This window comes from Lissotriton vulgaris, chromosome 4_1 (assembly GCF_964263255.1).
Source record: "Lissotriton vulgaris chromosome 4_1, aLisVul1.2, whole genome shotgun sequence".
Taxonomy (NCBI): domain Eukaryota; kingdom Metazoa; phylum Chordata; class Amphibia; order Caudata; family Salamandridae; genus Lissotriton; species Lissotriton vulgaris.
This window is the reverse complement of record NC_141691.1, coordinates 577,338,819-577,354,263: the sequence shown is the minus strand read 5'-3', so window position 1 is coordinate 577,354,263 and position 15,445 is coordinate 577,338,819. Positions and strand designations below refer to the sequence as shown.

Genomic DNA, 15,445 nt, shown 5'->3' with positions numbered 1-15,445 from the left:
AAGAGGGCCGGCCAAACAGTTCATGCGCACTTTGGAAGTGCAAACCACTCCTCCCCTGCTCTGACCAGCCCCGCAAGCCCCACACTGCACACAGGCCACTGACTGCATGCCATAGGAAAAATAAAATGACAATAACGATACATAGCTACATGACGTGTTTCCTGTTAGTGTAAGTGCTGGGCTGTGATATGCTCTAATGCCAGGGTGTTTCAGATTGTGTAGGGTGGGTTTTTACTGGCAAATGAACTGTCTATGTGGAGTCAGGCAATTAAACCTGATTCTTAAGCTTTTGAATTACATTACTAAGAATGTGTATGCTCATAAAGCACGTTTTCACTTTCAAAATGTTTTTATTTGTGGGAACCATAAATCTTCCTCATTGGGCGCCTCACATGGCTGTAGCATCTCTAGACAGGTGAACCTCCAATCATCCCACTGTTAGACAGTATCAATGTTCAATAATGGTGCTCTACTGGTGAAAGAAGGCATGGTAAGGCTACGGAGGGCCAGGCCTATCTCTACGGAGTAGAATTATGGAGTTGAGACAAACCTCTGGGCCTGATTTAGATCATGGCAGATGGGTTGCTCCATCACAAAGGGGACTGTTATCCCATTCAACTAAACTTAAATCCCATCTTATCCAATGGGATTTATATTTCAGCGGACGGGATATTCGTCACTGTTGTAACAGAGTAACCTGTCCTCCAGGATCTAAATCAGGCCTTCTGCCAGCATGTATAAATGTGACAAGTTGGATCAACCTTCTGAAAGGAAAGGAGAAATATTAGCTTCCTGAAGTCACATCAATTTGTGACTATTCAGTGCCTATTCGGCCCAGTACACCTGCAGCTCAATAATCATCACTGGAATGCCTATGAATATTGTCCACTTTGTATGCGACATGTCCTTATAAAGGAAGGGTCCGAAGTCAGTTCTTATCATGTCACAAAAAAGGGTATTTGTACTTGCGTTTAAGACAGGGTTCTTCAAACTGTGGGGCGCTCCCCCCTGGGGGGGCGTGGCACCATCCCAGGGGGGGCGCGCGCTCCACTCCGATCTTCCCATTGTGCCCGTTCCTTTGTCCCTGTGGCAGCGCGGCCCTCTCTGTGAGAGCGGGCGATTTCCGTCAGAGTGGGGCTGCAGGGGCCTAAGAGCTGAACAAAGCTCATTAGCATGCGAATGGCTTCTAAAAGAGGTGTGAAGTGCTCGGGTGCGGCTGGCTGGCTGAGTGCGTGTGTGCTCAGAAGCTGTGTCAGCCCGGGCACACACAGGCATAGTGAGATGAAGAGGGAGAGGGAGGGAGGAAGGAGACAGAGACAGATAGACAGAGGGAGAGCGAGGGAGGGAGACAGGCAGACAGAGGGGGAGCGAGGGAGGGAGACAGAGGCTGACAGAGCGAGAGCGAGGGAGGCAGCGCAAGGGAGAGCGAGGGAGACTGAGGCAGACAGGGAGAGCGAGGGAAAGTGAGGGAGGGAGACATGCAGACAGAGGGAGAGCGAGGGAGACAGGCAGACAGAGGGAGAGCGAGGGAGACAGGCAGACAGAGGGAGAGTGAGGGAGGCAAAGTGAGGGAGAGCGAGGGAGACAGAGGGAGAGCGAGGGAGACAGAGGAAGAGCGAGGGAGACAGAGTGAGAGAGCGAGGGAGACAGAGGGAGAACGAGGGAGACAGAGGGAGAGCGAGGGAGGCATAGCGAGGGAGACATAGGGAGAGCGAGGGAGACAGAGGCAGCTAGAGGGAGAGCGAGGGAGAGCGGGGGAGGGAGACAGGCAGACAGAGGGAGAGTGAGGGAGGGAGACAGGCAGACAGAGGGAGAGCGAGGGAGGGAGACAGAGGCAGACAGAGGGAGAGCGAGGGAGACAGAGGCAGACAGGGAGAGTGAGGGAGGGAGACATGCAGACAGAGGGAGAGCGAGGGAGGAGACAGGCAGACAGAGGGAGAGCGAGGGAGGGAGACAGGAAGACAGAGGGAGAGCGAGCGAGGCAGAGGCAGCTAGAGGGAGAGCGAGGGATGTCGGGTGGAGCCGGCCACCAGACGTCCGTTATGTTGCCATGTGGGTGAATAGATGTATGGGTGGAGTGGTGGATGTATGGGTGGAGTGATGGGTGGAATGGTGGATGTGTGGGTGACATGTTGGATGTATGGGTGGGGGGTGGATGGATGAGTGAGGGGATGGATGGATGAGTGAAGGGGTGATGGATGGTGGGAGAGAGGATGGATGCATGAGTGGAGGGATGGATGGGAGTGGATGGATGTGTGTATGGTTGGAAGGGTAGATGGATGGGTGGAGGGATGGATGGATCAGTGAAATGGTGGATGGATTGATGGGGGGGTGGATGGTGGACGAGTCGGTGGGTGGATGGATGAGAGAGGTGATGGATGGATGGATTGATGTATTGATGGGTGAAGGGGTGGATGGATGGATGAGTGAAGGGGTGATGTGGGGATGGATGGGTGATTGAGGAGGGGGGATGGAGGGGGGATGGATGGAGGAGTGAAATGGTGGATGGATTGATGGGGGGGTGGATGGTGGACGAGTCGGTGGGTGGATGGATGAGAGAGGTGATGGATGGATGGATTGATGTATTGATGGGTGAAGGGGTGAAGGGGTGAATGGATGGATGGATGAGTGAAGGGGTGGATGTGGGGATGGATGGGTGATTGAGGAGGGTGGATGGAGGGGGGATGGATGGAGGAGTGAAGGGGTGGGTGAGAGGTCAATGGATGGATTCATGAGTGGATGAGTGGGTGGATGGGTGAAGGGTGGATGGAGGGATGGGTGGCTGGGTGAGGGGGGAATGGAGAGAGAGGGGGAGGATGGATGGATGGATGAGTGAGGACATGGACGAATGATTGGCAGAGTGGATGGGCAGGTGTGTGCATAGATGGGTGAGGAGAGGAGCATGGAGATGGATGGGTCAGAGAGTGCATGCATGAGTGGAGGTAGGGTGGAGAGCGGGAGGGATTGATGGGTGGGTGGATGGATGAGTGGGGGGTTGAGTGGGTGGACGGATGAGTGACTGGGTGGATGGATGAGTGGGTGGGGGGATGGCTGGATGGATGAGTGGGTGGGGGGATGGGTGAGAGGGTGGGTGGTTGGATGGATGAGTGAGTGGATGGGTGGATGGATGAATGGAGGAGTGGATGGATGAATGAATGGAGGAGTGGATGGATGAGTGGGAGGATAGCTTGGGTGAAGGGGTGAGTGGTTGGATGGATGAGTGGGTGGATGGATGGATGGGTGGATGAGTGGATGGATTGGTGAGGGGATAGATTGGGTGAAGGGATGGATGGATGATGGATGGATGGGTGAGGGGGTGGCTGGAGGGATGGATGGGTGAGATGATGGATAGAGGGATGGATGGTGGATGGGTTTGCAAGTGGTTGAAGGGGTTTGGATGTGGATGGGGCACAGATGGAGGGAAGGAATGAATGGTCGGGGAGTTGGTGGATGACAAGGTGTACATGATGGATGGGGAGGGTTGTGATGACTTCCTTTGCCTTGGAGGATTGTGTTTTGAGCTGTGTGGTACGCCTCTGTCGTTTCGCCACACCCACTCACAGGCCTGCAGTTTGCTAGGCACTCTTGTTGTGTTGAGCATTGTTTGCCGGATATGGCCCGTGGTGTGCGCGTAGCAGTCGATCATGTGGTGTGCCGGATTCCCGAGGTTTCGGTCGGGTGGTGGGGGGGCCCAACATCTAGGGGAATTCAGCTGGGGGGGCTCAACCTGGAAAAGTTTGAATACCTCTGGTTTAAGAAATAATCACCCTCTGGATGCCAAGCCATCTGATATCCTTAAGGAATCCATTAACCAGTATGAACTCCCAAGAGTGGGTTCTGAAACAGTACATTGTGGAACAAATCTACCTTAAATTATGCTTATGAAAACTGACCTTTACCGCCTCCTGTTTTTTTATCTGCCTTATAAAAGCCCTCAGCTACAACCAATGTACCAGGCTTAGGAGAGTACAATATACTAGGTATTCATATTGCTAGGTTTAAATACCTTCAGAAAGGGCTGGGCACACAACTGAAGATATGTTGGTTCATGGTTGAACATGTATCAGGGAGGAATGCAGCTATGAAAAGAGGGGATTGCGTATGTTAGTTTTGCTGTGCTTTAATTCTGAAATTTGATTAACATTTGCAGTTAATCAACATTTGATTTGATCATCATTTATGGGTCTCTGTATTTGCATGCTTATGTACTGCGTAGTTGTAATTTTCACAAATTGCAAAACAAGTAAACAACTTTGAACCTAGAATGGAGCACATATAGGACAGTATTGGACTACATCGGAATCAGGACAGGCCAGAGTTCTTTATTGTTTTTATTCATGATCCCTTAGGCCATGTAGAGGAAGTCGTTCTTTAAATAAAATCAGACAATGCTGTTCACGCCTTTGTGGATTATTTCATTTTTGTCTGTTTTTCAACAAACTACCAGCAGTGTTCTCCACCATCAGTCTTGGAGGCGTAGAGTGGGTGTGATGATGTACAGTAGAGGTACTCAAATCAGAGGAGAACGTAAAAATTTCTCCTAAGAGGACTAGATTGAGATAGAAGTATGCTGATGACCCTCAGACTCTAAGTTAAGATAATATAATGTCTTCATTGATGAAACTGAAACAAATCACTTATTAGCTGCCTCACATCTTCAGAAATATTGTCTTATAAACAAAAAATGCAGTTCATTGACCTATGTCTAAAATTATTAGCAATAAACAACTACATATTTATTTTACAATAACAGGTCTCCAAAGATATGCAGGATAAAGTTATGTATTCAAGTTTTCTTCTTCTTCATCTTCAGCAATTGTTCGTCCTCCTTCTTTAAGATCTTTAACAAGTTTACAACCTATAAAACAAAAATATGTTAAAATTGTTATTTTAAAAAAAAAAACCTTTCATGTACATATGACATGCAAATAGTTAAATAGATCTTTAATTCAGAGTTTGAAAATGTAAAGACCTATGTTTGAAATATATAAAGTGGGATTTAGTGGACTAAGCCACAACCAGCGAGGCTCTCTCTATTATATGCCCCTCATTCTGGGGAAAGAAGGGTCTTATGGTAGAACTGGGATTAGGAATCATGAGCAAAATTTGCACACATTGGAAGCGTTATCCCTCCACAAATTTCGCCAGGTAAAAAATGGCAAAATATGTGGGATGAATAAGAGCAAGATTACGCTATCTGCATCCACATTATCCCACATTCCGACTTGCTTAAATTAAAACGGGGTCGTAAGTTCACCGAAATGAATTATCAGACTCTTGAGTACCAGTCTTTCCCTGGTAGAGAGAAAATGCCACAAATCCCACTGTACTTGGAATGGATTCTTGCTTCTTCTGACAACAATATTGTATTCTATTACCTCAATAGTTTCACCAATCTCATTAATTAAGACACCTCTGAAATCAGTTGTTTTTAAAACGTGGCTCCACTTCATTTGATTGAACATATTCTAACACTGTTTATGAAAGTTAGATTTGATCGATGGTTCCATCCCCATTGTAAAAATGTCAAGCTTGCACAATAGCGATAATATGAATGTAAAAAAGGGGGTGATGATGGACGGAGCATCTGAACCAATCAAACACTCACACCCAGTAAACAGATCTGGGTTTAATCCATCACCGTTCTTTAGCCCACTCTGCCACCCCAGTTCAGACATGGCCATATGCAAATCAGTCTGACCTTTGCCTCATGGGAACAGTCCAGCCCGAACTGCCAAGCCATGCCTTCCCTGGACCGGAAACAACCTTCCTAGGACCGTTTTAAAGTCAAGCAGTTTATAGATCCACAAAGTTCATTTGTACTAGCAAACCCATAGCAGGAAGTGACTTGACTGAGCTAGCATGATGTTCAGGAAAGGTTTGCTATTCTGATTGGTAAAATGCCATATAGTAATTGCATTGTTTCGAACAGTAACAATGTGGGAAACTCAATGGGCGGGATGCGAGTGAGAGGCCATTGTCTTGAAGTGAGCTGTGACCAGCACTCATTTTTCAGAAAACTCCTCAATGCACAGCACATTTCAATAAATGTAAGTGCAAGGCAATGTTAAAAGAAAATGTGAAGCATTATGTGCAACAATCAAATCAAACAGTGAGAACATTATTAAAATTAAAATCATAAAGGTCCACAACAAGTGTAATCATGAATTAAAGAGAACATAGGAATTTGAAGAAAGTTGAGGAACTTTGTTGCCCTCTCCACCGAGTTAGGCTGCGCGATTCTCCCAACCTGTTCTTTATAAGCACAATGAATTCAAGAGAACAATTTTATTTACAATGTTTTATTTACAGTACTCCTTGGAAATCAGTTTGCAGAACCAAGTCAAACTGTTTTTATTTATGGGATTGTATAGGGGAGAACACTGGAGATCTCATTCATCTGTTCTCCTGTGGTCTATTTGCCCTCTCCATTTTTCTGTCATGGCGATCAGGAGCTTACGAAACTGGCTATCTAGTTACACTGATGTTTCCCTTGTGGTCCACCACTTAGGGTGTTAAATCAAGGACTGGTGAGCTGCCATTATTCTGATTTGATAGCAGCTATTGCCCTCTCCAGGAAAAGCTCCTTGCTAGTGCAAGGCTAAACAGACAGTTTGCTTCTTTAATTCAAAGTAGAGCCATTGTAAAGTTATCTTGTTCTTCACTGGTTTACGATAAAGGCAACTTATGAAACAGTCTAGGGTATGTGGTACATGAGCATGCACATGTGCATTGAAGGTTCTATATGTGGGTGGTCAGGGTGAGTGAAAGTCCTATGGTTTTCAGTCACAGCAATCAAAAAATGTGCTGTTTGTTAGAAAGTCACCATTTTTGGCCTGTTCACCCCCATTTTGTTGTGCTGACTAACACTGGTGGTAGGGACTGACTGTGTTCTGGGCTCTGCTAGTCAGGCCCTGGGCCAGTGCTATGTTAAACACAAACAGATACATTAAGGTACACTTATAATTGGCATGGCCTACCCTATAGGTCGCTAGTTGATAATAGGGCAAGAGGATGAAAACTACAAAAATGTCCCTAGCATATAATAGAGCATGGCAGTTTAGATGCCAGCAGCCTTTGTTGCACCTGCATGTGTGCACTGCTGAGAGCCTGAGGTCATTTTAAAAGCAACCCTGTGTTGCAGCACCGCTTTTAAAAGTAAAATTCATCACAAGCTCAACTTTGGAAGTATGGGCACTTTAAAAGTGGTAATCTTCCTCATTTATACATTTTGGGTCCCACTAAGGTGTCCCCTAGGTGTTCGAGGTTTGGAGGGGTCATGCAACTATAAGTAGGGTCCCTATAAAAAGATGTTTTATAAACCCTGGTGAGTGAACGTTGCCCATTATATTTTTATTTTGGTTAGGAAATTCACTATAAAGTTGACTTTAGTGCTGTGGGCACTGTGAAGTAATAACCAAAATCATCTATGCATATTAAGAGCACCCTAGGTCTCCCCTAGGTGTTTCAGGGGTGTGGTGGTGGGGTCCTGTAAATATGAGCAGGGGATTTATAAAATAAGTTTTATAAACCCTGGTTAGGAAGAAATATCAGATTTCATTTTTCCCATTGAAGATAGTTGGCCTCATAGACTCACATGTTTATATGTTATGGATGCATAACTATTGCCAGGAGATTATGAAAATATCATTCAAAGACTGAACAGAATGGTATTGATAAATCCAGCAACTTGGCACTGTTGAAGTTATCATAACTTGTACAGAAAATAAGTTTTCTATGAGCCAAAATCCAGCCTCTAGCTAAGCATGGGCGAATTTTGCGAATCTCGCGTTCGCGAATTTTGCGGATTTGCGAACTCACAATTCGCAAAACCCGCGAATTCTCGCGAATTTGCGGATTTTTTTTGTGTTCGCGCGTGTTTCTGCCAGTTCGCGAGGGTTTTGTACAATTTCGCAAAACGCAAACTTACCTGTCGGGTCGCAAGTTTTGCGAACTTGTTGTTTCTACGTGTCCGGCCTGTTTGGGACACTCTTCTTCATCACTGACACTCTCTGTCACCACTGCCACTCTCTGACTACTCATGCCACCCTCTGGCCCACCTATGCCACCCTCTGTTTCATCACAGCACCCTCTGGTTGTCCAGTTTTACATTATTGTGGCAAAGCAAAGCACACCTTCCCTGCCTCAAGTGACCTGAATTAATTTGGGGCTGATTAATGTGTCACAGAATATTTTTTTAGCTGGCACCTGCTTCCTTAGTGCTCCCTGATTAGTGATCTTTTGCACTTGCTAAGTGCTTTCATTGTTGCAAAATTAGTTACAACACCTGCCCTGCCCCAACTGACAATAATGAATTAGGGGCTGATTAATGGATTTGAACTTCCAGCCTGGCTCCTGCTTGTCTCCCTTAGCTGTAATTCAGGACCTTTGTGGCATATGTGTAACTATTCTGAGGTTCAGAGCTGGGTCACATAATAGTTGCAAGTAGGCAACTGAACTCTGGAGGGGCCCCTCAGGAAGCACTACAGGAAATGGCTACTAATGATGAGCCTCAACTTTTGAACCTGGTAAGTAGTTTCAGTTTTGCTAAAATCGTATTTCTGCAATTTAGCGCTTATTCGCGGGGCGCGAAGTTGTACTGGGAAGCCGCGAACTCACGCGAACAGTGCGAGCAAGCCATAAAATCCGCTGCTCGCGGATTTGCGGATTTTGCGGGAGATTCGCGAATCTCGCGGATTGCGAATTTACCGAAAATCCGCAAAATCCGCGAGCGAAACGGATTTTCCGCCCATGCTTACCTCTAGCACTCTTCCCCGATTGGTCAGCCCTGAGGAGTTTGCCAAGCTGTTTTGATTAGGTGATAAGTGGCCAAAGCGGGCAGAGGCTATCTGCTGGAGAGAGCTCCGTGGAGCACAGGAATACCAGAGAAGTGGGTTTGGCCCTCAAAGGAGGGACTGGTCAAGTAAGCCTGTCAGCTCGGGCCACCCCCTCTGCCTGACAGATGGGAGACTTAAGGAAGGAATTCACAGATGTGAATGGGGGAGTTTATGAAAATAAGCCATACTCTGAGTTTGCTTAGTTAGCTTTTGTTGCTCTGCTGAAATTTCAGACATGGTGGATTTTGAGAGAATATTGCTTACTGGGACAGGACTAAGCCACACTTTGGAGGAAGGTGTCATGCTTTGGGGTGTTGCCCCACACCCTATTGTCAGGGTGCTTTCCTGCTAGTAGCCAGAGAAAAATGGATAAATAGGTGAGAGGTGTAGAGCCTCTCAGTTCTGCTGCCTGAAACTACAAGAAGGAGGATTGTCCTGCTGGAATCCTGATCAGCGCCCAAGAGCTTGCCTGGTGAAGGCTGCGCCTGCTGCACTCTCTGAGACTACAGCTCCAAGGATTTTGCCTTGCTTTAAGGAGTAAGGAATGGACTTCCTGCATCTACTGGTTAACAGAGATTATCTGACTCTTCTCCAGCCAGAGTCTCCTTCCTGGAGTGCATCCAGTGAGGTTTTAAGGGTTTGACAAAGTGCACTGCAGGAACTGAAGTCAAGGCCTACCATGGACCATCTAGGAGAATCCAGACCCTAAGTTTTCTGTTTTTGACATTTAGACCCCACCAGAAGACCTTCTGTAAGGACCTCCAGAAATTTGGGAAAGTTTGTGAAACTTTTGGGGAAAACTCCACTGGGGGACCAACTCTGGAAGGAGACTCTAACTCCCAAACCATGAACAATAAGGCCTTGCTCTGTCTATTATCACTGTCAACAGAAAATTTAGGCAAGGAAAAAGTAGAGGTAATAAAGGAAGATTGTTACTAGCTTCTGGTCTGGTAGCTCAGTAGACTAATGAGTCCACTGTAGGTTCATGTGTTTGATCTTGTGGTCACAGGTTCAAATTCTGGCGGGTTCACTCAGCCTTTCATCGTTCTGAGGTCGATAAAATGAGAACTGTTAGGTAACAAACATCCGCTATTGCGCGCCAAGATGCCCACAGGTTAACGTGCGCTTTACAAATGCACATTATGTTATGTAGGAAATGGAAAGAGTTCAAAGGTGGTGATACACGACTAATTTTCGCATACGAATCCTAGCCTCAACCAAACTTCATAAAGAACAGGCATCGGGATATGATATTCATGAATTCAGACCACGGAGCAAGATGGAAAGGAAGAATTCATGTCAACATTAAAGTCTCGGTAGAACAGTACTCTAAACTGTGAACAGCCTCCCTAGAGGAGCAGCGGGAGCTTGCGGAAGGGAGGACGGTGGCAGAGTCTCCCCGACCCGCTTAATTATCTGCTGTGATTGTTACAGCGCTCGGCGCTCCCCACTAGCCGGTACCTGTTTGTGTGCTCCTGCACAGTGTAACTTTTAATTTGTGACTACTACATTTTAAAAACCTTTTGTGATACATACTGTTATTATTGTGCTGACTTCCTGACTCTCAGAGGGCCTGTGCTCGATTCTTCCCCTGCCCCGCCCGGTCCGACACGGCAACCAGTGCCGATTGAGCGGAGGGCGGGACAGGAAGAGCCAGTGACCCCACCCAGACTATCGCGCTGTTAGCGCTCTAGCTGATTGCATCAGGCAGGGCATTTAAGCCCTCTTGTCGCCCAAGCGCGCAGCGGTTACGCGCAGGGGGCGCCTTAGAAGCGCCTGAGACGAGCCAGAGAGGAGCCCGTCTGTGCCCGTCCGTGACCGAACGGGGCCAGGGGCCATGCCCCCTGTTCCCGCGGCACCCCCCGCTAGCGGATCTGACAGACTCAGGTACACTTCCAATGACCTACGTAATTTGTGGCACCTGCCGTCGAAAGGTTGCGCACAGGACCCCGGCCCATGTCCCGGGGGCCCGTTTTCATGTAAGCATTGCCGCTACCAGTCATACCCATGCCCTCCCCTTTCAGGCACACTGACCCCTGAGGACTCTAGCCCCAGGCCCCCCTAGGGGCAACAGTATACTTTGTAATATAAGATCCCTCCCGAAGCATCACTCGGAGGTTTGGGACCTAATCCACTCGACCCGCCCTGATTACTGCTTCTGTACGGAGACCTGGCTCAAACCCCATCTGGTCCCTGCTATCACCTTGGGGATCCCTTTGGGGTACAAGATTCTTAGGCTCGACCGCCCTGTCAAAACCGGCGGCGGGGTCGCTGTAATTTATAAAGACACTCTCACTGTTACCTTTCTCGACCAATGCTGTACTAGGGACATTGAAATCCTGGTTTTCAAGATTGGTTCCTCTTCACAAGCTTGCTGGAAGGGAGCACTGGTGTACCGTCCCCCTGGCCCCTGTGCCGAGGTTTCGACCCTCCTTCTGGAAACACTAGCTCCTCATATCAGCATAGGGACTAATTTTGTACTCCTTGGAGATTTCAATGTCCACAGTGAACTGTTTGACAATACAGAAGCGCGCAACCTGCTGGCTGATCTATCTGTACTAGGTTTTAAACAGTGCAACCGAGGTCCGACCCATCGGGCCGGTCACACCCTCGACTTAATCCTGTCCAACTCGCACTCCCTAACTTGTTATCCTCCAACGCAGGTGGAATGGACCGACCACTTTGTAATCAACTTCTCCCTCCCTACCCTTATCAAAGAACGCCCCCAACCTGCTCCCCTCCCGTTATGGCGCAGGCAGTGGTATAAGGTGTCCGCTGACACTTTTAAAACTACTTTCGTACCTCCCGACTTTCTCCCCTCTGACTCCACCAGTTCGGCCCTGTCTAAATACAATGATGCCTTGATCACGGCGGTCAACCTAATTGCCCCTTTAAGACACTGTAACCGGCGTTCTGACCGCAGGCAGGAATCATGGTACTCGGACCTACTGCGTGCGGAGAAAAAGGCCTGCAGGAAGTTGGAGAAATCCTGGAGAATCTCACGCAGTACGGCCGATAAAGACCGCTATGGCTCAGCCATGAGACTCTATCATAAAAACATCAGAGCTGCCCGTAAATCCCACATTGTCTCCCAACTGTCTGAGGCTGGCAATGACTCTAAACTACTGTACCAGGTTCTCTGTACATTCACCAAGCCCGTCGCCTGTGACAGTCCAGAAATGCTGACCCAAAAACTGTGTGAGGACACTGCTGGGTTTTTTGCCGATAAAATTGATTCTATTTATCGAAACATTTCCCAAGCAAGCCCACCTATTGAGGAAATAGTCTCCTCTTCCAGCCTCCAGCCCGGAATAGTCGGCGCTGTTTCCGCTGCGCTGTCCTCTATCCCCGAGATTAGCTTGGACCAAGTCAACTCCCTGATTGGGACTATTAAATCAGGCAGCCCAGTGGACCCTGTACCTGCCCGTGTCATGCACCTCATTGGGAGTGTCCTCAGTCCCTCCATTCAGACGGTGATCAATCGCTCCCTCTCCGAGGGACTGGTCCCCCGGGAGTGGAAAGAGGCCATGGTCAAGCCTATCAGGAAAAACACCTCCATCCCCTGGTCAGATATGACTAATCTGAGGCCAATCTCCCTCTTGCCGTTCATCAGCAAATTGATGGAGAAGCATGTGAATCACCACCTTTCCAGCTTCATTGAGCAGACCGGCAGTCTGGACCACTCTCAGTCGGGATTCAGGCCTAGGTATAGCACCGAGACGGTTCTTCTTTCCGTCACGGATGCTATACGCTTGTCCCTGGACAGAGGGATGTCAGTGGTGTTGGTGCTGCTGGACTTGTCCGCAGCATTCGACACCATATCCCACGCCATCCTCCTTACCAGATTAAAGGAGATTAGTATTGATAGATCTGCCTTGGCGTGGTTCACCAGCATTCTCTCCGAGCGTACCCAGAAGGTGAATATGGGCTCCTTCAGCTCCCCCTCGGCCAGCATCACCAGAGGAGTCCCGCAGGGCTCCTGTCTCAGCCCTACGTTGTTTAACGTATATGTCTCCTCTTTGGCTAACATTATGAGGTCTTTCGGGTTTATGCCCATCTCTTACGCTGACGACACGCAGCTGCTGTTCACTTTTAAAAACTTTACCCCGGAGATAAGACAAGCTTTCTCCAACGGCATGACTGCGATCGCCAGCTGGATGGCCAAGAACTTTCTCCAGTGTAATGTGGGAAAGTCTGAGGTCATGCTATTCGGAGAGGCAAAAATCCTGTGGACCCCTGACTGGTGGCCCTCCAGTCTGGGTCAGGCCCCTTCCCCGAAACAGGTGGTGAAAAACCTGGGGGTCCGTCTAGATCATGACCTCACCCTTGCCCATCATGCCAGCACCACGGCGGGATCCTGCTTCCACATCATTAGCCTCCTTCGGAAGGTGTTCCCCCTTCTACCAGACAATACAAGAAAGACCTTGGTCCAGGCCCTCGTTCTGAGCCGCCTGGACTATTGTAATGGCCTATTCTTAGCAGCCAATGAAGGAGTGCTTAATAAACTTCAGGTGGTTCAGAACACTGCGGCCCGCCTGGTGACCAATGCCCCCCCTAGAACTCCATCCTTGCCCCTCCTCAAGGCCCTCCACTGGCTTCCCATCCGGAAACGGGTTGAATTCAAGATTTGCTGTGTGGTGCACAAGAGTCTCCACAACCTCGGTCCACACTATCTGGCCGAGAAATTTGTATACCACCGCCCTTCCCGCAATCTTAGGTCCAGCAATCAGCTATTACTTCAGGTTCCTAGACATAACAAGACTAGACAGGGAGGTCGCGCCCTTTCCATTATGGGCCCGCGTCTGTGGAACAGTCTTCCCCTTTCCCTCAGAGAGTGCCCGAGTCATCTAGCTTTCAGGAAATGCCTAAAGACAACTCTATTCTAGTTGGAGCGCTGCCCGACCTGTTTCTTCACAGCACCGCGCGGAGATACACCTTCGGGTGTGATGCCGGCGCGTTACAAGCCCATAAATAAATAAATAAAATAAATAGTGGCGACAACTGTAACTGGAAAATACAGCCACAACACAAGCGCCGCGCTCCAGCAAGAACTGCCTGTTTCTCTTCCCTATTCCAAAGCAGTATTTTACTATTGTAATTTTTTTCGTAATTTTATTTTTTTATAATTTACATTTTTTTAATGTCATCTAACGTTGTTTACCTGTATTAAAACGTATCAAGCACACAACAGAAAGCAGCAAATATATTAATTCCGCCATCGAGGTTTTTTTTTACTCTGTGATGTTTTCATTGAGGTACATGGCAAAAAATCACGACTTGATATTGAACAGCCTAGGCAGGCTCTTCAAACTAATTGTTATGTTTGTTCCCTTTCATTCATGGAAGACTCGCGCCTACGCACTCATTCTGTCCACTTAGGCGCTTTTTTTCCCCTGAAAACGCGTTGCTTAGTGAGACGTCGCGAGTGGGCTGAAGTAGTGCAAATGAGCACGCGCCTCACGACGCGGAAGCTGCTGTGCGCACACACAGTTCAGAAGGGAATTAATGAGGCTGCCTTCGGTGCTAATCAGCATTCATATAATCCATTTCCTGTTCTGTTGCTGTGTGATCTTTACAATGATCCTCTGGTTCCCTTAAATCGTGCTCTACTCAAGATCAGAGGCAGATGGCGCACTGAATATGACTATTTTAATTACAATGCGCGCGAAACATGATACCGCGTGTACTCCACTGCAGCACTCATATATTAGGGATAAAGTGCTTGAAGCCTCCCAGTAAGCCTTTTACGTGTCACCCTTGGGACGGGCGTTATTGATAACGCCACTGAAGGAGTATGCATCTTAATGGCTGCAAAATGGCTAAGGGTCATCTTCAATTTGTCAAATATTGGACTTTGCTAGGAAATTGTTATATTTTAGTAAGGTAAACAAAATCTAACTCGATGTATTATTTGCACTTTTAGGTTTTACTATCAACCATTCTTCCATCATTTTAGTAAATCCCCCATCCTCTGAGTACACATTTTCGCATACTCAAAGGTTGAGTGCAAAGCCCTATGTGCACAAAGGCCCTGCTTGTACACGCACTAACTAATCCCCAAAGTGATCAAAATATTGCAGGCTTTCCTAAAAAAAAAATTCAACAGCTGAATGGGGTGCCGTAAAATCGCATCTGTCGCTTTTTAGGTCTTTTAGCGACAGCTTTAGGTATGCATCAGATCTAATGCTGTCAATGCATAATAATGCACAGAACGAGAGGAATTGGTTCAGCACACCCCAGCCAACAACATTCTATGAGAGATGGAACTGTCAGTCATGACAAAAGAATCTACGACCCGATTACGATGGACCGCCGAACCCGTGGTAGTGGCCCCTGGACCGTCGGAGTACTGGTCTGCCCGCTGTATTATGAATACAGTGATGGGACCTCCACAGGATTGCCGCAACTGCTGGGGATTATGGATCCGCTGCGGCACGCTGAGCATAGTAGGAGTTTCCTGACCGCCTCACGTTCAATGGCGGTGAGCCTGCCATTAAAAGTACAGCGGTGAGGAAACTTAGGGGGCACTACCAGTTGCCTCAGGATCAAGGGATGCATGCAGGGGGCACATGGTGTGCCCCCCTGTCTACATGCACCCCCTTTCCTGC

General features: G+C 47.9%; 1 protein-coding gene across 1 annotated transcript in view; it reads right to left on the bottom strand.

Annotated features, from left to right (window-relative positions):
* Nucleotides 1-4,306: 4,306 nt before the first annotated feature.
* PPP1R17 (protein phosphatase 1 regulatory subunit 17) overlaps nucleotides 4,307-15,445 on the bottom strand; it is a 145,500-nt gene continuing 134,361 nt past the window's right edge. The window contains exon 5 of the mRNA XM_086966823.1: nucleotides 4,307-4,858. Within this exon, the coding sequence (XP_086822949.1) occupies nucleotides 4,779-4,858 (80 nt within the window). The 3' untranslated portion in view covers nucleotides 4,307-4,778. The remainder of the gene's footprint in view (nucleotides 4,859-15,445) is intronic.